Source organism: Perca fluviatilis, chromosome 4 (genome assembly GCF_010015445.1).
Source record: "Perca fluviatilis chromosome 4, GENO_Pfluv_1.0, whole genome shotgun sequence".
NCBI lineage: Eukaryota > Metazoa > Chordata > Actinopteri > Perciformes > Percidae > Perca > Perca fluviatilis.
In genome coordinates, this window is record NC_053115.1 from 41,402,843 (window position 1) to 41,425,294 (window position 22,452).

Below are 22,452 nucleotides of genomic sequence, written 5' to 3' on the forward strand. Positions count from 1 at the left end.
ACAACTCAAAAAAATAAGATAGGTTGGTTGTGCGCTTGCAAGTTCTTTTTTAGATTAGATTCAACTTTATTGTCATTGTGCAGCGTACAAGTACAAAGACAAAGAAATGCAGTTGTCCAACTGCAATGCATCCAACCAGAAGTGCAAAAAGAGCAGAAAAGTGCAATGTGATATTCAAGTATAGACAGGACAAGAAATATGGTGCAGTGTAGACAGTAGTGTACAGCTGGTTAACAGAAGGTGGTTTAGAGTAATATAAATTAAATATAAATGTGTGCAGTGTGTTAGCAGTTACCTTATAAGAGTAGAATAAATATGGCTATGTAATATGAACAATGTATTTATTGCAGACTTACAATGACTTACAAAGATAGGCTACATAACAGCTACAAGTGGATTACAGCACTATACAGGATTTTATACAGGATATTATACTTTATCGACGGGGAATGAAAGGTCAAACAGCAAACAGCCACCCACATATACTGGTAGTCTAAATAACGCATCAGGCTGTCTCTAAACGATTAAAGTTACTCAGGCTACCAAAGAATACAATAATTCCTCCGTTCAATTAGGCCTAAGCCACGCACCCCGAGCTTCCATCCTTAACCATTTTGCTAGCAGTGTGTTAGCATTTGAACAAAGTGCTGTGTGTCCACAGTGTGTGCAGACTGTGGTTACAGTATTGCTTTAGGCCTTTTGGAAGAGCAACACTTAGGTTTTAGTTTGTGATCTCCCTGCAGGGGAAACGGTCTCTAACATGTTCTGTTTGAGCTTCAACTTTGCTCTGCAAACAAAAGTGTATTGGCATTGGGAGTTGCACTTGGAATTGATTCCAGCCTGAAAATAAACAACAAGAACTTTGCTATTAAAATGTGAAAAGGTAAAGTGAAAAACATGCAGCTGTTACTGTCAGCTATTCCATCAATCAATACATAATCTTTCTCAAGGGTTAAAGACGACACAGGGGTTAACAAACAGCCATGTATATGGGCTCTTCCAGTCTCTCCACTGCTGGCTGTTCCAATTTAATGGGAGAGAAGAGCAAGAGGGGTTAGGATGGTGACCGGCCTCTGATGAGCTGTTACCACCTCCATCTTCAGCCAGAGAGGACATTAATTCTTCAGCTTCTTCTTGTTGTCATCCAGGCGGGAGGTGGTGTGCTAACAGGGCTTGCAGCAGGTACATCGGTCATGCTATTAACGTCATTGCTACACAATTTCTTAGTAAAACCAAAATCAATTAAACTGCCTTGTTTTCTTTTTGCCATGACTATATGATGCTAACTGCAGAATGGATTTCAAGGACTTTGCGCGCCGATTAATGGCCTCCAACATTTATATTTTTTCTACGAATCTTTGAGTTAACATGTACTAAATATGAGTTGAATGTGCACCGCAGTGCTGCCACGCCTTGATGCTCATGACAAAAATAGCATGTATAGTTATCTTTAGTGAATTAGGTTTAAATCGCCATCATGCATATTTTTGCAATTTTACACATAATAATCCACGATGATCACATTACACAAAACTGAAATTGCACATCAAAATGACACACTGTTAATATTTTTAGAGATCTCCCCAAAATTTCACAATCACGTTTTCAGGGGAGCCCATGTCTTATTAAGGGGAGCCGAGCTCCCCCTAGCTCCCCCTAGCTCCCCCCTTAGCTTGCACCCTGACTGTAATGTGGTTAAACAAGTGGCTTGTTATATTGTCACAGGGTTGCATTCAACACCCTCCACCGTAAAGCTGTGTCTAGCAGATTTGCAGTATCTGTCACCGCCGGCGGGCCGTGACCCCGGCCTCCTTCATGGTATGTGTGTGAATGTAGTTTTTATGTTCTTTTTCTCCTTTTGGTGTGCCTGCTGTGTGCTTGGTGTGTTTTGGTTTGGCGTCCATCTCTGTGTTTTGCTCTCTCCCACATGCTCTGGAAGCCACGGGTGGGTGTGGTCACTGGAGCTCCTGCCTTCACACCTGTGGCTCATCACACCACTCAGCACTCCTGTTCCTCATCAACTGTCAACTCCCCTTTATAAACCAGGCCAACCTTCCAGTCCCGCCGGATTGTTGAATCAACTAGTATGAGAACAAGCCAGTCAATCTGAGCTTTCGCTATTGTGATATACCTGTTGCTAACTTGCTTTTTCCTTGTCTCACCTCAGACCATCTCGCCCTGAGCCTGGACCCAGATCTACCTGCCAGAACCGCAAGATCCAGAGCACTGGAGCCTGGACTCCATTCCCTCTCTCATCTGAATCTCCTGCCACTCAAACCACATTCTGTTTGTTCATTTCAATAAAATCACCTTTATTGAAACTTATTTATTGATAACAATTCACAAAACAACAAACATTAAGAGGCAGGTTTCAAAAGAAAAAGTTAATTCTCATCCCAGTAAACTGGAGTGAGAGGTAATCTACCACATACCATAACTACCATACACTATGTTATGGTTAAACAAATTGGCACTTCTCTATTATGACTTAGATAGAATGACTGGACAATGCACTTCCTTGTGTCTTCAGCATACACCCACCAAGTGTGAAGTCGGTCAGATGAACGACTGTCGAGGAAAACGAAGGAGAGAGACATACAGACAGAGACTCCTTCAAAGTTAGTTAGATTTAATTTCATTTTAGATTTAATTATCTGCAAAACACGCTTCAATTTTATTTATAGTATCAAATCATAACAATAGTTATCTCGAGACACTTTGCTACTTAGAGTAGCATTTCTGGATCTCCTCACTCCCTAACTATATGCTTTATCAATTTATCTGCTAGCCACACTCTATAATTTATAATAATAGAACAGTGACTAAAAATGGTAGTTGTAGTAGTTCATGTCATAGCAGGGTACTGCAGAGCGTTACAGTATGTAGCGTGGCACAGCAGAGCATAGATGGATGTAGCAGGACGCTTCAGGGTTTAGCAGGACGCAGCAGGGCACTGCAGAGCGTAGTTGATCCGTAGTTGACAGTTGATCCGGCTAGCAAAATGTTCTTCTGTCTCCCAAGTAGATGTAATTTAGAGTCATTAAGTAACAAAACCATCGGGTCAGTTATGGAGTTATATTCCTATCTTTAATCAAGAGCGCATTCTTTCAATTTGAGAGCATTTCTGACTGAAAATTTCCCTCGAAACCTTGCTCTCACACTCAAATGGTCACTGCTCGCGCTTGGATTTGCTCTGCTTGTGCTCAAAGTTTGTGCTCGCGCTTGGATTTGCTCTGCTTGTGCTCAGATATTTCTCCTTGCACTCAGGCTGATTCTGCGCGCTTGCAAATCTTCTCCTCTCGGATTTTTCCTGCGCTCTCGGATTGTTTGTGTGACAACCCTATCAAAATTCAGCAACCAATAGAATGCCAGCTGTAGTGTTGACCAATGAAATGATCCCTGCTCAGTTGAGGGTGCGTTTGTTTTAACATCCCTTGGGCGGGTACTGTCTCCACGGCACCTCCACTCCTGCCTTTCAGACTTTTTTTTTTATATATGTACTTCCTTTGCTTTATTACGAGTTTTGAAATAAAAAGGCCGAAATAAAAAGGCCATATATATATATATATATATATAAAATTCTCTTTTTTTTTTAAATAAGTAAGCATTAGAGTTATACAAATACACTTGTAATACTCCACTTTTACAGCTAGCTACATAAGTAAATGTACATAAAAGCATATGACAGGAAAGACATTAATGAAGTCCAACAAAACACCGGCCTAGTTGGTGAGAGCCATGGAGAACGCAAAACGACGTCACCTTCGATCATGACAATCAGGAGGACAGGAGCGAGCGGGAGTCTTTAACAGATTGCCGGCCGGCCACCATGGATCGTCAAAGTAAAGGATCACAAGTAAGTTTTATGTTAATGGTTCTTTTATTGGATCCGTTTTTTTGTGAAATTGTTTAATCTTGCTATACTTTGTTCGCTTGCAAGGATGTCGTGAATAAACCAAGCATTGGTCTTCTAATGCTAGCTAAAACCCATGTGGTATTGTACATGGTAACATTAGCTAACTGACTCACTCTGCCCGTTCTCCTTACTTTAATACAATTATTGTTACGATCTGCTCACCTAGCTAGCTAAAGCTAATTAGCTACGTCTTCTTATCTATACATCAATTAATTCTTTAAGCTCATTTACAAGCTTAAACTGAACATACTCATTCTGAAATGTAGGCTATTTAAATGTAGCTAGCTACATTCTTCTTTGGTGTTGTTTCTCTTCTTTTTTTGACAATTTTCAATGCTATACTATGCTCAAATCCGTCTAAATGATAAAATATTAAAAACGTAGCAGAGCCTAAGTATTTTGATAATGATTAGTCAAGAAAAGCAACAGGAAAGAAACCGAACTAGCTAGCTAAGTGACATGTTCAGTCTATCTGTCTGTCTGTTTGTCTTTCCGTCGATTCTGGTCAGGCGTAGAATGTTATGAATTGTGTTTCTGTTGACTATTACATTTTGCTGCTGCGACCATACATCACCCCTAAATGGCATGTGACTCATTTTGCACTGGCATGCACGCGGCACTCCATAACTGGCTCAAACTAATTATTGTGTTACTATGTAGCTACTACAGTAGAAGTACATAGTAAAACAATAAGTTGTTGTGACATGTAGCACATGTTATCCAAAAGCATAACGGTATTGATGCACGTTTGTATCATTTGTATCACATCCTGATTCTCGGTCATATGGCACTGCTATTTTACTGTCATAGGGTTATGGCAAAACAGCACCCCAGTCTTGCCACTTACTGTTACTATTTACCCAACATGAAAATAATGACTTTTCTAAGACAGTGTTTGGTTGTAAATTGAAATAGTTCATAGTCTTTGTTATGCAATGGCCAAAAATTAAGACTGCTGATCCATATGTTAATAAGCACTTAACACTTAACACACAGTTTTAGCAAGAACTATTCCTACATGTCTTTCACAAACCTGTGCTTAAAGGTAGGTACCCACAGATTATTTTTCTAGGTGTCATAGTGATTTACGCTTCTTAGATTAATTTTTCCTTTATCCATGGGCATTGCACATATCCTGGGAATGTTTAATCACTGTTGCTAAATAAAACACATTAATAAAGACACAATCCTACACTTACAGAGAAACTCCATCCAAGAGGCAGCAAGGAATTTAATGTCTTTGCTGGGCAGCGAGCTAGAAGTAAACAGTCAGCAGCAGACACCACCTCAACAAAAGGCCCTTCAACAGCAGACTCAACCACCACAGTCGGTTCAACAGGAAATGGCCAGGTTTGGTTTCTTCCTTGCATGCACCTACTCATAAGGTTAAGAAAACCAGTGTAAATGTTCCATGCAATACATCATGTCTTAAAATTAATATCTTAACATTTGATCTAATTAATAGGGCTTTATGTGAATCCACAGGTCATTTCCAGGCTTCTTTAATAGAGCCACTGCAAGGGGCAGAAAAAGATTCCACTCACCCTGTAGGGTGGCCAGCAGTAGTGCAAAGTCTGTAACCCTGCAGTTCTTTATGTTAAGTGAAAACACAGACAGGACACCAACAGCAACACATGAATTGAAACTACTCCTTGCTGGGATGGGGAGACGCACAATAACACTGCCCGAGTCTGCTGACCACTGTGAGGTAAATTAAGCCAACCTGGATTTATTATCTCATTTGTTTTTGTAAAGAACTAACTCTGATAATTGAAACATGTTCAATGTGTCCTTAAATGTATAGTATCCTAAAAACAATGTATAGACTATTAAAAAAGTAATTCCTCTCAATCATGACCTATAACACACTAGAAGTGTCTGGTGTCTGTATCTGCAGAGACCTGCCCTCTGCATGGATTTTTCTCTTTTCTTTTTATTTAGCTGTGTGTGGGACATTTATGGACATCAGCAAAGAGTCTTTTGTCAATGCAACAAAAGTTAGGCTGCATGTTATACCTTTTAATATTTTAACACTTCTATCTAAAGTTTGGTCTAATATCTCAATACATCCTTTTAAATCTTTCAAACATAGAATATGTTCTTTCAGACAATGTTGTGCATTGTGTTTTTCTACAGATCTCAAGACTTCTGACCAGTCAGTACCCGAAACTGGCAAATATATCTGGAGGCTGGCTGTTGTATAAAGCCCTCGGTATTGTAGATATTAACAAGCTATGCTCTGATTTAATCATTTAATCATGTTGTTATTTTTCATTAATTTAATTGTTGTTCGTTTCAGGTGGTTCGGGACAACGGAAACTTTCTGCTATCCCCCCAGAAGCAGAAGGTTACAATGGCCAGTTTTTAAAAAGTATGACTGGAGGAGGAAAGAACATAATCTACATTATTCCTCTCCAGGATGCAATAGATACGTCCCCTCTTCCTCTAGATGCACCTGAGTTTGAAAAGATGCCAAAGGCGGCTTGTAGAGTGTGTAGAAATAGCATGCCCTTGCAAGTATTGGCTGTGCATGTAAAGTCCTGTATGGACCAGCCATCATCAGGGGATGACTTTGAGGTAATTCACGATTTGAACAGGTTATAATTTTTCTCATCGTTTTATATAATACTTTTTCAAAATGTAACCGCCAATATCTTTTTTAGTCTACCCCGGATGTGACAGTTGTTGCGGAAAATATTCCAGCGGAAGCTCCACCAGGGACTAGTAACTCCACAGTGAGTCCAACCATGACATCACATTTGATAATACAAAAACATTTAATACCTGTCCCACCAAGATAAATTGTCATGCAACCAATAGCAATTAATTAACAATTTTTTTTCTTGCCTTTTTGCATTTAGGCTGCCTGTCCAGTATGTCAGGTTGAATACCCTTTGGATTATCTCCAAATCCATGCCAGCTTATGCGGAGAGAGGTAAAATAGATACCCAGAAAAATTCTATATCTAAATCATAAATCATAAATCATAAATAATGTATGAAATTTGAAAAAAAATTGACAGGGTCACTGAAATTTAAAGTATTGGATGGACAAAATGTGTGCTATCTGTTTACATGTCCTCAGAGAAAAAAAATACAAAAATTAAGCACAGCTCAGACTCTGTTTATTTTAATCATATTAGTATTTCAATGAAAAGATCTATGTATGGGATGCATTACCTTTTTATTAATTCATCAATACTCAATGCTCTCCAGTAATGTTAATCTTGTTCTGTTCTACTGTATACTTTCACGGCAACATAAAGGCTTAAATGCACACTATTTTGCAAATATAAATGTACATAATGGGTGTTTGTATTCATTGTGTAATCATGTTTTACTTGACAGTCTGGAGGAAACGCCTGTGTCTAAATCAACTGAAGGTGTAGTTGAAAAGTATGTTTTCAGTTTGCAGTACATTTATAATCGGTTTACATTGTGTGGTTCAATGAAAACAATATTACTGCTACTCCAGGTATCATCAAAAACAAATGCATAGCTTATATCTACCTATATTCATGTTTTTGAATTGAATTGAATAAGTTATTTATTAATTTAGCTTGAAATATTTTACAAAATGCATGCATAATTTGAAGAAATCAGATGCACTAAAGACTTTTTAACCATTTCTATGATGTACTCCAAATAATATACAATATATCTAGATTGAATTTTAGCACTAGTAGTAGCGACGTCAAATCAATAATCAAATAAATTGTCTGTAAAAGGAATATCCTGTTCCATACCCAGCCATACTGTTTTTTGTACCTAAGTGTGGGTCAAAGCATCATTTCCTTGTCATAGACTTTAGCGTTGAATGAAAGATTGGAGTAACATTCTACAACACAACTTTCTTTTCCCCTTCTTTAGTCTTGATGATGTTATCCGGGCAATTGGGGATGCTGTAACCATGGATGACAAAACATTTGACATCATAGTGTCACGACAAAACATGTTGGAGAGGGGCCTTGTGCAGTGGCAGCGGCAAAAAAAAGCATCTCCTACTAACCAGCTTCAAGTTACCTTTTTAGGAGAAGCTGGTGTTGACACTGGGGCTCTCCGTAAAGAGTTTCTGACAGGTATGTGTAGGATAAAAAAATAAGAAAATGTCACCAGAATTATATGAAATGTTGTATGGTCATATAAAAGTTCTTCTCTAAATGGTGTAGTTATCTTAACTGTTTTGTGCATTTTCCCAGGAAATTAAATGTAATTCATAATTTCAATAATGTTTAAGGGATGGTGGCGGGCATTGAAGAACGGTTCTTTGAGAAGGGCACACATGGCCGTAGACCTAAATACTCAATGTCTGATTTGGACAAAGGTCATTTCAGGTATGTGCTTAATGCTACATTTCAGTGTATGGTTTCTGTATTGGGTTAATCTGTGCAACCATTGACTAGTAATAATATACCTTAACCTGCAGCAACAGAAACGAGCTGTTAACAGAATTTTGCCATTTCACCTTTTACAGTAAGTTGAAATGGCAAACAGCAGCAAACTTTTATATATTTCCACACTCAGCATTTACTGAGCAACATTATCATTCCTTTGGAGTCTTGTTTTTTATGTTCACCTGATGAATGTCAGGCCAAATTTCTCTCTAAACGCTATTTTTGGTCTCCACCAACTCCTGTGAGAAATATGTCTCTTTCGCTGCTCCACTATGTTCACCAGCTAGTGTACAGTTGTGTCTGTCTGCTGTTTGCTGATGAGCATTTTGTGAACAGTGGGTTTTTAGAGCTTTTTCCTTTAACAACTACCTGCTGCAGCCAAAAACAATGCTATCAGAGCGATGAGAGTAAACCAAAACTGAAAACCAATACACTGATCTGCAAGAGATAACAATGCTCTATAGTGCTGTGGGTAATTACAGAGTCAGGTATTTTATCTCTGTGTATGTAACTAAGAACAACAAAATACAATATTAAATCATCACTGTTCTGATAAAATAGTTATTGTGATTAGCCAGTTACTTCAATTTAAAAACCAAATTGTGCCTTTATCTTTTTTTTTTATTTATTTTTTTTAGGTCTGTTGGAGAAATAATGGCTGCCAGCTTGGCCCAAGGAGGACCAGCTCCAAATTTTATGATGCTCTGGTGCTACAAGTTCCTCTGCACTGGGTCCCTGGACTTGCACAAAAATGATGTGGGAGATGAGGAGTATAAGGATCTCTTATCAAGAGTAAGATTATAAACACTTAGTTGATGGCCTAACCTTAAATACTCCAATAAAGGCACAATTACTGAATAACTGAATTGAGTATTCCTAACTTTAGCCTTTTTTGACATAATAAAGCAAAGACTAATAAGCAAATGCCCCTCACACAACTCTCAGATCAGTCACGTTACTAATATCACTTTATGTGAATCTTGTCAATACATAAGGTGTTGTCTGTTTTAATTTCAGGTAGATGAGGCCACAGAGATAACAATTGATGAACTCTCAGAGGAGATCCTCAATTGTGGGTACACAGGACTAATCACCTTAGGGAAAAAGGACGAAATAATACGGTATGCAGTAGGTAATGTTTACTAATGAACAAAAACAATAAAAGCTACAACTCCACACTTAACATCATCCCCTGACAACATGATGAAGTTACAGTACAGGCCAAAAGTTTGGACACACTTTCTCATTCAAAGCGTTTCCTTTTTATTTTCATGACTATTTACATTGTAGATTCTCACTGAAGGCATCAAAACTAGGAATGAACACACATGGAATTATGTACTTAACAAAAAAGCGTGAAATAACTGAAAACATGTCTTATATTTTAGATTCTTCAAAGTAGCCACTACTAAAGTAGTTCCTCGCACAGTAAACATATACCGAGCAATGTCGACGTTCTCCACTCCTTGATCAGCTCTGACCCTGTTACATAGTTATATAACAGTTATTATAAACGTTATATAGGACTGTGCAACACCAGGATGAATTGCATGTGATGCATATCAGACTGCATGACCTCTTGTACATACCTTGAGGGCAATCCATTTCTCTCACAAGAGGTCAGGAAAAAGGTGAAGCCAGTAGATGCCTTATTGTTGTTAGCAGGTTCCAGGTACATGATCTGGACACAAATATAAGCACCCCTTAAATATAGGACATTTTTAGCCTTCTATTAACCCTGTGTGCAATTTCATAGTGTTATATGCCAGTTAATATGTGGGAAATAATCTAAAATCCCCTTACAGAGTAGCTTCTTCTGACAACACAGCCTACCTGTGTTAAACGAGCAAAAATCCCCGCTGCATCTACTCTGTGCATAGCTGCCTTCATTCTGCTCCACTGTACCCTGTGGCCTAATGACCTCAGTCTTCCCATGACTAACCTGTAGCCACTATGTGGCATCTGAGCTTTGATTTCAGACACTAAAGTGTCAAGCTCCTGGTCTGACATTGTACTGTACGACCCTGACACAGAAATTCCAAATTCCGCCATTCGACGGTATACTGTCACGTTACTGACTCCCAGCAGTTTTGCTATGCATGGTATGGGCAGCTGGGTGTCTATCAAGTCCTGTAACTTGTCCTGTTCAATGATGAATTTGGGTCTCCCCCTTGCCCCTTGCACTGTCTGCACATCAACATGTGTAATATCTTGATCATTTTCCACCTGACTTTTAACCAGGTTGCACAGTTCTCTTAGAGCATTAACTATATTTCCTGGCAACTCCATTTGCTCTTCCAATGCATCAATCAGTAGGCATTCATGGGTGCACATGAAATTAATATAATCAAGGTCCAAGTCAGGATGGCTGACCACGTATTGCATCTTGTTTTGCAACCTCTCCAAGATGTGACGTCTAAGCAGGTTCTGTAGGAAAATACATTTCATGTTACACAATTTATCTTAAAAAGAATCATTGTGGATTTCTCTAAAGCAAACGTAGTGAGGTCAACATGCAATCTTTCATAAAAAAATGACTTGAAGCTATTTTCATATATGAAATTGTCAATACCACTTTCTGATATGGCAGGTGGAGGTGTTTAAAAACATTAATCAATGGCTTAATTAATGGTATGAAAATAATGAATAAGCATAAGGTTGCCAGGTTGTAAAAAAAAAATTCTATAACACGATAAGATTAATAAAGGATATCATGCTTTACATTGTCTGATAAGTCATTATGTGTGCAGTTATTACTAAGTCATTAATAAAGGGTTAGAGTTTCAAATTTTATAACTGATCAGGTCTGCAGTTTTTCATTAATAAAACTAATAAAAGTCTGCAGTTAGACATCAGATATGGCAAAAAGTGGGGAAAAAGTGGAGCATATCCTGTCCTCCATTGCAGGCAACGAAAGTCTTGTGAAAGCCTATCGCTACATTTGTAGCTATATACAGTCTATGATTGCTAAGCAGTTAGGCTACTTAAGCCGTGGGGACAATAACGTTAATAAGTTACATTGCAACATCGTGTGTGTCAACAGAGCTCAACAGTGACCGAGTTTTAAGAACCAAGCCAGCCAGCTACGACAAGCGTCGAGCATAACACATTTGATTCGGCGCAAAAAAAAAACATTTTGAAAACGGCAAAAAAAGGGAAAGGTACAACAACAGACAGTGTACAGAAACTATCAGAGACTTAAACGGTAGAAGCTTGCTCTTGCCGTTTGCGGTTTCGATACATTTCTAAGGATTCTAACCGTAGAGACGGAACGGACTATTTTCCTTAGCAGAAATAATACTATCGTTTTTAAGTTAATAAAATCCCTTTTAAATCAGTGTTTTGTGACAAATTATTAATGTATTTGATAAGTTGCCGTGTAATAAGCTGTACCACAAATGACTATCAATTCAAGAAAGTAATAAAGCACCATTAAAATAACATAAACTTACATGACGATCCATGGTCGTGGCCGGCCGGCAATCTGTTAAAGACTCCCGCTCGCTCCTGTCCTCCTGATTGTCATGATCGAAGGTGACGTCGTTTTGCGTTCTCCATGGCTCTCACCAACTAGGCCGGTGTTTTGTTGGACTTCATTAATGTCTTTCCTGTCATATGCTTTTATGTACATTTACTTATGTAGCTAGCTGTAAAAGTGGAGTATTACAAGTGTATTTGTATAACTCTAATGCTTACTTATTTAAAAAAAAAAGAGAATTTTATATATATATATATATATATATATATATATATATATATATATATATGGCCTTTTTATTTCGGCCTTTTTATTTCAAAACTCGTAATAAAGCAAAGGAAGTACATATATAAAAAAAAGTCTGAAAGGCAGGAGTGGAGGTGCCGTGGAGACAGTACCCGCCCAAGGGATGTTAAAACAAACGCACCCTCAACTGGGCAGGGATCATTTCATTGGTCAACACTACAGCTGGCATTCTATTGGTTGCTGAATTTTGATAGGGTTGTCACACAAACAATCCGAGAGCGCAGGAAAAATCCGAGAGGAGAAGATTTGCAAGCGCGCAGAATCAGCCTGAGTGCAAGGAGAAATATCTGAGCACAAGCAGAGCAAATCCAAGCGCGAGCACAAACTTTGAGCACAAGCAGAGAAAAACCAAGCGCGAGCACAAACTTTGAGCACAAGCAGAGCAAATCCAAGCGCGAGCACAAACTTTGAGCACAAGCAGAGCAAATCCAAGCGCGAGCACAAACTTTGAGCACAAGCAGAGCAAATCCAAGCGCGAGCAGTGACCATTTGAGTGTGAGAGCAAGGTTTTGAGGGAAATTTTCAGTCAGAAATGCTCTCAAATTGAAAGAATGCGCTCTTGATTAAAGATAGGAATATAACTCCATAGTCAGTAGGAATTCAACATCCTATCACATCAGATATTATTAATGTTGTTTTATTCCAGAACTCATGCACCTGTTCACACTCCCAGACCATGTGCAGGAAAGTTCCGGTTTGTTCAGGTTGACAGAACATGCAATAGGGAGTGGGAATGACTTTAGAGACGTATCTCTTCTGAGGAGTCCAATATGTCCTATGACATATGTTGAAGTGAATATACTGGTGATTTGGGTTCTTGGAACAATGGAAAATGTTGCCCCAAACTGTCTCCCAATTAATTGCGTTCCCCTCAGGGCTCAGCTCTCGCTCCCATTTCCTTGCTAGTGGGAGTTCTCCTATGGATACTTGCATCAGTTTAGCATAGATCTTGGACACTAATCCTCTCACAGGAAAATCAACAAACCATTTAATGACTGGGTGCGCCTCAAGACTGTTTCCCCATGGCACTCCATAACATTTTAGGGCTGATCTTAAGCAAATATACAAGCAGAACAATGTCCTGGGGACCTCAAAACTAGCTCTCAAGTCTTCAAAACTCAACATACCTTTCTCATTGAATAGCTGGTCTAAAGTATAAATACCTCTATCACTCCACTGCTTACAAGCAAAGGGATTATTACCAGATACTTGTATAAAGTGGATCATTATGTTGGTAATAAAAGGGCCATCTGATAGCATACACGTTTTTGGACACACACCTGCAAAGGCAAGATCTTGCAGTCTTAGACTTCCAGTGAGGTTTTGCTCTATTTCTCTCCATGGGACTGTAGATGAGGGGTCCATCCACACTCTGAGGGCCCGTAGCTGAAAGGCTCTGTGGTACACTTTAAAGTGATGGTTCGGAGTAATTTTCCCCAATTTCCTTTGCACCATGACCTCGAGCCAAACACCCCCAGAAGCTTTTTTCACCTGGGTCTAACACTGGGCGAGTTAGCGTAGAGTAGCGTTAGCCGCTGAGTAGCTTAGCGCGGGGCTAATGGACCCACGTTTGGTTCTCTTAAATGACCCCACTAATAATGCTCGAAATGATACCAAAGGTCTACACTAGTATATATAGGTTATGCTCTCATAAAACGATGGATTGGAAAGTTTGTAAGTACACCAGAAGTTTATGAACACTTGCCTGCTCTCTTCTGCTCTCTGTTGCTGTTGCTGCTACCTGCAGTTAGACGAGTGCTTAGGGCCGTCTATAAATTACTACACCGAAAAGAGATACAACAAAAATATGTATTAATTTAATGATTAAATAAGGTAATGTCTCCAAACTTACCTTAATTATTATACTGCTAGTTATATTACAGCACTTACTTTAAAAAATAAGTTAAATTAAAAAATATTTTTGTTGCATCTCTGTGAAGTCGTGTACGTTATGTGCTGGCGCTACCCGAGCTGGCTATGTACTCCGATAAGAGAGTCGCTGCAACCTTTGGTTTTAGTTCAACAGATTTATTGACCTCCAATCCCAGCATGTGAATACAGTGCTTGTTGCTAGTATGTGTTTGTGTGTGGTTTTCTGTAAAGTAAAGGAATACAGAATATGTAAATATAACCTGTACATAACGAATACAAATATATACAGATTACAGATCAATAAGCAACAACTCACTGCAATATACACAATTATATGTAATATACATAATTGCTATGCAATACATAGTTGCTGTGCAAACAACCAAACACTGGATAGTACTGGAAACCAATAAATTCTAATGAGAATACGCTGCAGGCCTCATTGTGCAGTTACATATATTGGCCACTAGATGGCGCTCTAAGACCACAAATGAACATAACCGCTACATACAGGTGCAATAGTCATGTGACACAACCGCCGGGCGCGAATGGCACGGTGAAATGCGCTTCAACAATCAAACCAGCAACACCATCGCGAAGTGAAACAGCTGAACTAATACTCAGCAGGACTGTAATCAACTAATGCAGAACACTGTGCTAACATGCATCCATGAATAGATGTATTAACCATTGTTTCTGAATAACATATTTGCAATAAGCTCCCAGCATTACAGTAAACATAAGCATGCAATCCTGAACTATAGCAAAGAAAATACTGTTATGTTAGCTACAAAACAAAGATATATGCAGCACCAGCATGGACATAAAATTGTGCACTTACGTTCTCAATAACGCACACGGCAACACAACAGAATGTTATATAGCAACGCGGCAACTTCAGGAGCAGCTGTACTTTCGTGGTTGCAGCGAACTACAAAAGGAAATGGCTGAATTGCGCATGTGCGCAAATGCGTGAGTCCAAGGAGTGACGTCAACTCGTCAGTCCAGCAGGGAGTTTTCCACAGCCGCCCCCGGATTCGTGGGACGAATGCGCAGTAACAGTAAAGTCACTGCTGGGCTAGGGAGCGCTGGTATCTCCGTTGTCAGGCATCCTTGGGAGCTCTATCAGTTTGGCGACAGGACGTGTGTAGAGTTTGCCCTTGATGTCAATCTCTGCATGCGTACCTTGCCATCGTCACTGTAGATAGTCCGTGTGATGCGTCCAACAGGCCATAGCGCTCTCGGGAGCTGTGGGTCAACAACCATGACGACAGCGTCCACAGCTAGGTCTGTCGTTGAGTTCCGCCACTTCTGACGCGGGTTGGAGACCAGGTAGGTACTTGCGGGTGAACTGACCCCAGAAATGGTCGTAATATCTGACTGTGTCGCCAGCGACGGCGTCCTAGCAGATCACTGGAGCCATACACAGCTTGGGGCAGCGATGCATCCCGCCGCCCCATGAGCAGAAGATTAGGGGTCACAGGATCAGGGTCTGCAAGGTCCGATGAAGCATAGCCTAGTGGCTTGGAATTGAGGATGCCCTCAATTTCAATGATGACGGTCTGTAGTACCTCCTCAGGGATGACTTGGTCCTTCAGGATGGTTTGGAGAGATGCCTTTACAGATTTAATTTCCCTCTCCCATGTTCCACCAAAGTGTGGAGCCAGAGGCGGGTTAAATCTGAAGGTGATGCACTGTGTTGCTAGCTGTTCCCTGAGCGATGGTTCAAGTGACTCGAATGCCTCGTGAAGCTCCTTGTCCCCGCCGCGGAAGTTGGTGCCTCTGTCGCATAAAATCTCAAAGGGTTTCCCTCTTCTTGCGATGAAGCGGCGGAGAGACAAGAGGAATGAATCGGTGTCCATACTAGGCAGTAGGTCGAGGTGAACACATCTGGTAGTGAGACACTTGAACACAATGCCCCATCGTTTCTCCTGTCGCCGTCCTATCTTGACCATATATGGGCCAAAGCAGTCTACACCAGTTGACCAGAAAGGGGGCTTGTTGAGTCGGAGTCGAGCGGCTGGGAGGTCTGCCATTTTAGGGATCACTGGCTTACTGCGCCACTTGCGACACTCCACACATTGCCGCTGGTGTTTCTTAATGGCTTGGCGGCCTCTGAGGATCCAATAGGTCCTTCTGATCTCTGCGAAGATTCGCTCAGGGCCTGCATGGAGTAAACGATCATCATAATCTTGCACCAACAGCTGTGTAATGGGGTGATCAGGCGCAAGAACAATAGGATGAACAGTGTCTTCAGGCAGATCCTCGGCTTTACGGAGACGACCCCCAACTCGGATAAGGCCTAGAGTCTGGTCGTATTCTGGGGAAAGTGGACTGAGACGACTGGTAGGTCGGACAGGGTGAGAATGCTGCAGAGCGTTGATTTCTTCAGGGAAGCTCTCACTCTGCGCTCGAATACGAAGTACTACCTCTGTGTCCAGTCGGGTTCTGAAGCAGACATAGGAGTGCTGCCGCCCATGAAGGGACTGGTGAGTAGCCTGCAGTAGGTCAGACCAGGTGTTATACTGTGTTGGGTCAGGAGCAGATGCATCAAGGACAGTGAGTTGACCACAGAATGTGGATTTCCTGAGCTCACCTGTGTCTTCTGATTTTACCGCGTGGATAGCTGGCCATTGAGCCGGGTGATCATACAGGAAATCTGGTCCATTCTTCCAGCGGGTAGGTTGTGTCAGCTGATGTAGTGACTTTCCCGTGTGATGTCATCCCGCGGTTCTGCTCAGAAGAGACGTACCTCCAGCTAGTAGCATCCGTGAGCTCCTGTATTTCGCCATACGCCGTACCAACAAACACTTTATACTGAGACGAGTCGGACTGGATCCAGCTGAGTACAGTCGTAGAGTCTGACCACATTGTTGTCTGCCTAATAGGTATGGTGAGCTCAGTATGTAGCAGTTTAGCCAGTTGAGCACCAGTCCGTGCGGCACTGAGTTCACAAGCGGGCATGGAGAGCTGTCTCCGTGGAGCAACACGGGATCTGGACATAATGAATGACACGCGTGCACATGTCCTTCGTTGCCTTTAGCACGCACGATAGGCGACAGAGCCATAACGCCTTCTCTGGTCGCCAGAAGACATGCAGGTCCACAGGAGAGTGATCAGGATCGAGGCTGACTGGCATATAGCACCGAGGCATGTCAATGTGATGAAGGTGGGATAGCTCGTTCTCCCATGATTGCCATACAGAGAGGAGTTCACCGGTGATAGGCTCGTCCCAGCCTTGCTCATTCCTCCAGAGAGCCTGGATCAGGACCTTAGCCCGCGTGGTGTAGGGGATAATGTATCCGAAGTGGATCATATTGTGATGCCAACACTCTGTATACATTCCTCAGTGTGGGCTCCATGGCTCCTGCTTGGCGGTGCTTGTAACCGATGGTGTCGGATGGGCAGTGCCACCGGAGACCTAGTGTTGACTCCTGGGGATCAGCTCTGTCTGCAGTCAGCCACAGCTCGCAGCCCTCTGACCTTGCCTCTGGGGGAGATGATCGATGACCTCTGGTTGATTGCTCGCCCATTGTCTCATATCGAATCCACCGTCAGCGAGCGCAGACTCTCATCTTGTCGATAAGCTGTTTTGCCTGTGATGTAGAAACGAAGAGACTGCAGGCAGTTATCTACGTAAAAGGCGTTGATGACGGAGTCCAGTACCTCTTGGTTTCCAGAGCTGTTGTCCTTGGCGTGCCTTGCAGTGCGTATATAGCACAGCACGGACTGCAGGCAGTGCCGAAGGGTAGGACACGCCATTCGTAGATATCAGGGTTACGGTCTCTCTCCATATCCCGCCAGAGGAAGCGGAGGGAGTGGTTGATCTTCAGGAAGGAGCCTAATCTGATGGAACATCCCGGATATCCCCGCTTATGGCGACTGGATACTCCCTGAACCTGAGGAGCACGCCCAGTAGTAGTGAACCAAGGTTAGGCCCAGGAAGCAGGATGTCGTTGAGGGCAAGTTGTTGGTATTTGAATGAGCAGTTAAATACCACTCTGGCTTTTCCATTGTGGTGAACAAGGTGGTGAGGAATATACCATGATTCATTAGATTGGCTTGCCTCATCATTACTGATCTTCACCACGTACCCAGCCTTCACCAGCTTGTGTATCTCCTCCTTGTAGACCTTGGCTAGATCTAGGCTGCTGGCCAAGGCTCCAGTAGCTCTTAGGAGGGCATCACTGCAGCTGGAGGAGCATGTAGTCTGGGTGCCGCTGCTTTGCGTAGAAGAGGTGTAGCGTAGCGGGCTACTCCATCTACTGTGACCCGAATGGTTTGCTTATCCAGTGTGTTGATAGCTACCTGGTCTTGCTTTGAACGCACAGCTTCCCGGTCAGATCTGTATGGCAGCGTGTCGATTTGCCAAAGCCTTTCAACGTGCTGATACAGGTCTTGAGCAGGAGACAGGAATGCTGTATGCAAGCAGGAGGCCTCTCTGGTGGGGTTCTGGAGGAAGTTGGTAGGTCCCTGAATAGCCCAGCCTAACAATGTGGATATGGCCACCGGGCCACCTGGAGGTCCCGTCCGCACAGGGCATACTGGAGTGATTAAATGGGGATGGTCGGAACCAATGAGGAGCATGGGCTGTACTCTATTGAATCCCTGTATTGGTACTCCACTCAGATGGTCATACCTCTTCTTGAGAGACTCCGCTGGACATGATTGGTCGGCAAGACTCAGCTCATCTGCAGTAAAGGCATGGTGTATGTGGTATTTCACCTGTGTGTTGGTCTGAGACGACACTCAGCAATCCAACAGAAGCACCTTTAAGATTCACAACATCCTGTCGAATGGTCCTAAGGGGCAAGACTTCTTCTTCCTTGCAGAGACCAAGATGTTTGGCGGCAGCTGGAAGGATAATGGTTCGTTCAGAGCCGCGTCGTCAGTACGGCATGTGTATTCAGGATCTTGCCTCCATTGTGGAGCTGAACAGGGACTACTTTCAGCAGGACACGACTGGAGTGGCTAGCTTGGCCCACATACACCATGCTGGAGGTGCTAACTGTGAGGATGCTCTGATTAGCTTTGAGTGCAACCTCATGTAGGACGATGAGGTGTTGCTCATTACAGGTGGAGCATGGCTTCTTTAGGGTACATGTCTCTGGTTTGTGTCGCGGCCACATCTCCAGCATTTGTCCTTCTCCTTTATCCAGTTAGCCTTCTCAGCTGTGTTGAGCTTAAGGGCTCAGCACAGGCACTGAGGTAGTGTTCTTGATTGGAGCAGTAGGGACAGTATGGTTTAAATCGCTCGCCGCTCTTAGTAGAGGACTGACCTGGCTTGGGATTGGCTCCAGATGTATCAGGGCAATGAGGTGGCTCAGAAGTCTCTGGTCGGTTGGTGATGTAGACGCTGGCAGACTTGGACTTCTGGGGCCTTGTTGTCTTGTCTTTACGCTCTATCTGTGCAGATTCCACCCTGGATGCTTCGGTAGCTCTCCTTGATACCTGTATGGCTTGTGCTTTTCTCTCCAACCACACGGCAAAGTCAGGGAGCGTGTATGTGCTATCGGTGCCACTGCGGATGATCCCCTGGGATATGCAGTACTCAGCGAAGCGGTCTCTGTAGTTGGCAGGCAGCTTGCTAAGCAGAGTGTCTACGTGAGAGCCACATCTCAGCTCGGCTCTGGAAGGACCGTCCATGGTGCCTAGCAGGCCCACCAAAGTACTAACAGCTGATGAGAAATCCTCAAAGGCTTGTGCATCACCTGGCTTGATAGGAGGGGAGTTGAGAATGGCCTTCAACTCTCCTTGAACAAGCTGGCGTGGCTGGCCATATCGCTGTTCTAAGGCTTGCATGCTGCTAGTGTATGGGGTTGGATCATTCACGTACCTCTTCGCCACCTGATAGGCATTTGGTAGTTTGAGGAGGTCTAGTAGCACCTGGTACTTATAATCCTCTGATAGATGTTTGTGTGGGCCAAGCACACTGTCCAATCCTTTCTTCAACATTATGAAGTCACTCTCCTTACCAGTACTGAATGGGGTCAGTTTAGGCTTGGGAATGCCGTATGAAGAAGCGATGGCCATTTCTAGGATGCCTGGGACTGTAGGGCCTGCCGGTGGCATGGCTGGTGCATAAGGCGCGGCTGGCTGCATCAGTAGTGGTTGTCCTGGTGGAGGTGGCGCATACGATGGATAATACAACCCAGCTGGATAAGGAGGATAGGCAGAGTAAGATTGGTACTGTAGCGGTGGAGGAAGAGGATGCTGAGGGGGAGGATTTGGAGGCTGGAGACGAGGCTGAAGCATGTCGGGCTGGGCAAAGCGGGAGCCTGATGTAGAGCAGACTGTGGGCACAGCCGTGGATGCAGAGCAGTATCCTGACCAGGACAAAGTGAAGGCAGAGAGGTGTGGTGAGCAGGTACAGCGTGATCCATAGCTACCTGTTGCCTGGACGTAAGGGCTGGCAGGGTGTAAGTGGGTTGGCCTTGTCCGTGTTGTTCTCCCGTCTGGGATGGCATGAGGTTAGGCTGCTGTGATGGGGAACCCAACAGGGTTGCTGACTGCTGGAGGGGTTCTCTGACAGCTGAGGTAGTGTTCCACAGGGGACTGTGGACTGGGCTACCTAACTCTAGCCGAGGCAGGCTGGAGTACTGTTGAGGATACCGAGGGTAATGCGGAGGATATGCTGGGCAGCTTTGAGGGTAAGGCATGCGTTTAGCACTGTCCATCGTAATCTGCAGTTCCTCCAGCTGTTTACTCATGTCCTTATAGCGCGCTTCAAGGCGCTGCCATCGTTCCTCCTCGCGAATCCTATGCAGGCTTTGGTCAGGCGTGGCAAGGTCATCCTGGGCTCGGTCGCTACACAACAGATTCTCAGTAGCCTGATGGAGGGGTCCCTTGAATGGCGGAAGCTGTTTGGCTGGATAGTCAAGCTCGAAGTCCGCAAGGTACCCTGGGCGCTGTCTTACTCTGCTGGGACGAGTTCGGACATCTGGCTCTCTGTCGTAATCCTTGGAGGCTGCCATAGCGCAGCGGGGGGGGGCAAAATCCGGCTCGAAGGACCACTTGTGAAGTCGTGTACGTTATGTGCTGGCGCTACCCGAGCTGGCTATGTACTCCGATAAGAGAGTCGCTGCAACCTTTGGTTTTAGTTCAACAGATTTATTGACCTCCAATCCCAGCATGTGAATACAGTGCTTGTTGCTAGTATGTGTTTGTGTGTGGTTTTCTGTAAAGTAAAGGAATACAGAATATGTAAATATAACCTGTACATAACGAATACAAATATATACAGATTACAGATCAATAAGCAACAACTCACTGCAATATACACAATTATATGTAATATACATAATTGCTATGCAATACATAGTTGCTGTGCAAACAACCAAACACTGGATAGTACTGGAAACCAATAAATTCTAATGAGAATACGCTGCAGGCCTCATTGTGCAGTTACATATATTGGCCACTAGATGGCGCTCTAAGACCACAAATGAACATAACCGCTACATACAGGTGCAATAGTCATGTGACACACCAGCGGCGCGAATGGCACGGTGAAATGCGCTTCAACAATCAAACCAGCAACACCATCGCGAGTGCAACAGCTGAACTAATACTCAGCAGGACTGTAATCAACTAATGCAGAACACTGTGCTAACATGCATCCATGAATAGATGTATTAACCATTGTTTCTGAATAACATATTTGCAATAAGCTCCCAGCATTACAGTAAACATAAGCATGCAATCCTGAACTATAGCAAAGAAAATACTGTTATGTTAGCTACAAAACAAAGATATATGCAGCACCAGCATGGACATAAAATTGTGCACTTACGTTCTCAATAACGCACACGGCAACACAACAGAATGTTATATAAGCAACGTGCAACTTCAGGAGCAGCTGTACTCGTGTCTGCAGCGAACTACAAAAGGAAATGGCTGAATTGCGCATGTGCGCAAATGCGTGAGTCCAAGGAGTGACGTCAACTCGTCAGTCCAGCAGGGAGTTTTCCACAATCTCTTTTCGGTGTTGTAATTTGTAGATGTTCCTAAGCACTCGTCTCACAGCAGCAACAACAGCAGCAGAGAGCAGAAGCCAGCAGGCAAGTGTTATTTACATAAACTTCTGGTGTACTTACAAACTTTCCAATCCATCATTTTATGAGTGCATAACCTATATATACTAGTGTAGACCTTTGGTATCATTTCGGGCATTATTAGTGGGGTCATTTAAGAGATACAAACGTGGGTCCATTAGCCCCGTGCTAAGCTATTCAGCGGCTAACGCTACTCTACGCTAACTCGCCCAATGTTAGACCCAGGTGTAAAAAGCTTCTGGGGGGGTGTTTGGCTCGAGGTCATGGTGCAAAGGACCCTAGGGTGAATTACTCCGAACCATCACTTTAAGGTTGGGGAGGGCCAAGCTGTTTGTGGTACGTTGCAGGGTAGAGTATTTTAGCCTAAGTGGTTTATTATTCCAAATATACTGCCAAATTAAGGTATCAAGTTTCTTCCAGAAATTTAAAGTTT

The 22,452-nt window shown here is 42.9% G+C and overlaps 2 protein-coding genes across 2 annotated transcripts; one reads left to right on the forward strand and one right to left on the reverse strand.

The window, feature by feature from the left end:
- Positions 1-3,700: 3,700 nt before the first annotated feature.
- Positions 3,701-9,779, forward strand: LOC120557132. The gene is made up of 13 exons (XM_039797165.1): positions 3,701-3,856; positions 5,118-5,266; positions 5,402-5,624; positions 6,053-6,128; positions 6,216-6,493; positions 6,580-6,651; positions 6,778-6,851; positions 7,264-7,311; positions 7,786-7,994; positions 8,153-8,249; positions 8,948-9,101; positions 9,327-9,430; positions 9,698-9,779. Exons 1-13 carry the CDS (start codon positions 3,830-3,832, stop codon positions 9,777-9,779), a joined length of 1,593 nt encoding a protein of 530 aa, XP_039653099.1. The 5' UTR covers positions 3,701-3,829.
- Positions 9,780-20,066: 10,287 nt separating this feature from the next.
- Positions 20,067-21,927, reverse strand: LOC120557134. The gene is made up of 2 exons (XM_039797166.1): positions 21,758-21,927; positions 20,067-21,142 (listed from the first exon to the last, which is right to left on the reverse strand). The coding sequence occupies exon 2, from the start codon at positions 20,937-20,939 to the stop codon at positions 20,067-20,069; it is 873 nt and encodes a 290-aa protein (XP_039653100.1). The 5' UTR covers positions 20,940-21,142; positions 21,758-21,927.
- Positions 21,928-22,452: the final 525 nt, after the last annotated feature.

What these genes read in the sequence shown, in the direction of transcription:
- LOC120557132 (XM_039797165.1), top strand. Translation starts at nt 3,830, where the DNA reads ATGGATCGTCAAAGTAAAGGATCACAA. An exon ending in GTCAAAGTAAAGGATCACAA is followed by an intron (nt 3,857 to 5,117) that starts GTAAGTTTTATG and finishes CTACACTTACAG; the next exon opens with AGAAACTCCATCCAAGAGGC. An exon ending in AGTCTGCTGACCACTGTGAG is followed by an intron (nt 5,625 to 6,052) that starts GTAAATTAAGCC and finishes GTTTTTCTACAG; the next exon opens with ATCTCAAGACTTCTGACCAG.
- LOC120557134 (XM_039797166.1), bottom strand. Translation starts at nt 20,939, where the DNA reads ATGGCAGCCTCCAAGGATTACGACAGAGAGCCAGATGTCCGAACTCGT.